This window comes from Nicotiana sylvestris, chromosome 10 (assembly GCF_000393655.2).
Source record: "Nicotiana sylvestris chromosome 10, ASM39365v2, whole genome shotgun sequence".
Classification (NCBI taxonomy): Eukaryota; Viridiplantae; Streptophyta; class Magnoliopsida; order Solanales; family Solanaceae; genus Nicotiana; species Nicotiana sylvestris.
In genome coordinates this window covers 130,082,810-130,084,900 of record NC_091066.1, presented here as the reverse complement: position 1 = coordinate 130,084,900, position 2,091 = coordinate 130,082,810, and the positions used below count along the sequence as shown (strand labels likewise).

Genomic DNA, 2,091 nt, shown 5'->3' with positions numbered 1-2,091 from the left:
ATTCATATCCGAACAAACTTAATGGAACAAGCGAGTAGATTTCAATCACTATCTTGAGCATCAATCGAACTCAAAACAGTAGGAAAGTCGTCGAAAAAGCACACACACACAATTTCAACGAATATGCAGTAGGAATATCATGCGAAAATGTTCAAAAATGAAACCACATATTAAAGCGAAACCAAAGACAAAGCAACAAAAATCCGTGAACGAACTATGGATGACCTTTATGCTAACGATCCGACGTCAAACAATATTGAACTTCCGATGAAACACAACTTCGTTCGCAACACTGTTTCGACGCTTGACTAACAGACACGGATTCGAACAGAACCTCGATGGACGGTGAAGACCTCAAACCAACCTCAGCTTAAAACTTTTTTGCGTGTGTGCTGGTTGGTGTTGCGACTGACTGGAGATGAAGTTGGGTGAGCTGCTGGTCGTAAGGGTGTTGAAGACGACTGCTCGTGAGCTGCTTGTCGTCATCTGGACGACGATGGATGAAGCAGCAGCTGCCATGACGATGGGTACGAAGAAGATGTAGAAGGGTAGTCATGGGAGCTGGAAATGTGGCAGCAGCGGCTCTTTGCTCATTGTGGTAGGAACTATGCTCAATGATGTTAATGCATTGCCAGAGTTGATAGGCGCTGAGAAAAGGTTTCCATTCGAAGAGCTCCATAAAAATGGAAAAGGCTGGAGTTGAGAACAAAGATGGCAGTGACACAGAGGATGGCGAAGTGAGGAAGATGTGAAGCAGCTGATGATGAAGCTCAGGCGTGGTAGTTTGGAGAACTGATGGAGTCAACGGAGAAGGAAGAGGGGGCAGCTTCTCGACTGAAGAGTGGTCGACGGAGAAGGGGGAGGGGGCAGCTGCTCGAATGAAGAGGAAGAAACAGCAGATGGTCGTTTGGGACGAGGGGTGAAGAGAAGGGCAGCCATGGGAGCTTGAGGGGTTGGTTGGAGAAGGAGAAGAAGAGGGGGGCGGGTGTTTAGGGTTAAGGGGTTAAAAAATGAAAAATGGAAGAAGGGGGGTGGTTGTTTGGGTTATGGGGCAGACCGGGTCGGGTTTTTTGGGTTGGATAAGGAGTTATTTGGTTTGGGCCTGGTTGATTTAATTTAAAAGGTGGCCCAGTCCGATTTTCTTCTTATTTCCATTGCTTCTTTTTCTTCTTTTATTTTTCTTTAACTAAAACTAAATTCTAAAAATCCTATATTAGCCTATAGAACTAAATTAATTTATAAAAGTGCTAATTAACTCTCGATAACAATTAACATACAATTAAATACCAATTACGATAAAATCACACAATTTGGACATTAAATGCTAAAACTACAATGTACATTATTTTTATGATTTTTATTCTTGCAAAACAAACTTAATTGCTCCTAATTGTAGAATCAAATCCTAAATGCAAATGCGACATATTTTTGTATTTTTTATTAATTTAACAAATAAACATGCACGGACAAATACCAATAATTATCAAAAAATGCCACGAAAATTCTCAAAATTGCACACAAAGTAAAATTGTTTTATTTCGATTTTTTGGGAGTAATTCTCACACAAGGCAAAAAACACGTGCTCACAGTGGTCACAAGGGAGACTGGTGGTGGAATAGAGAGGTGCAAGGAATAGTGGATACTAAGAAAGCAGTGTATCTAAAGCTAGTGGAATGTGTAGACGAGGAGGAGAAGAGGGAGAATAGGGAGCATTATAAGTTGGCTAAGAAAGAAGCTAAGCTAGCAGTTACGACGGCCAAGACTGCAGCTTTTAGTCGTCTGTATAAGGAACTCGAGGGCCGAGGTTGGGATAAGAGGTTGTTCAGATGAGCCAAGGCGCGTGACTTGGACCAAGTGAAGTACATCAAGGACGAAGCAGGTAGAGTTTTGTTGGATGAGGGGCTTATCCGGCAGAGATGGCAGACCTACTTCCATAGTCTCTTGAACGAGGAGGGGGATAGGAGCATTGTACTAGGTGATTTGGAACTCTCCGGGATTCATTGTGACTTTGAGTATTGTAGGCGGATTAGAGTTGATGAAGTTGAGGGTGCTATGCGTAAGATGAGCAGTGGCAAAGCGACCGGGATGGAT

At 42.7% G+C, this 2,091-nt stretch overlaps 1 protein-coding gene across 1 annotated transcript; it reads left to right on the top strand.

Moving 5' to 3' along the window:
• The first annotated feature begins 418 nt into the window (after positions 1-418).
• Positions 419-1,830, top strand: LOC138879950 (uncharacterized). Its single transcript, XM_070159600.1, has 3 exons — positions 419-527; positions 603-657; positions 1,569-1,830. The coding sequence occupies exons 1-3, from the start codon at positions 419-421 to the stop codon at positions 1,828-1,830; spliced, it is 426 nt and encodes a 141-aa protein (XP_070015701.1).
• Positions 1,831-2,091: the final 261 nt, after the last annotated feature.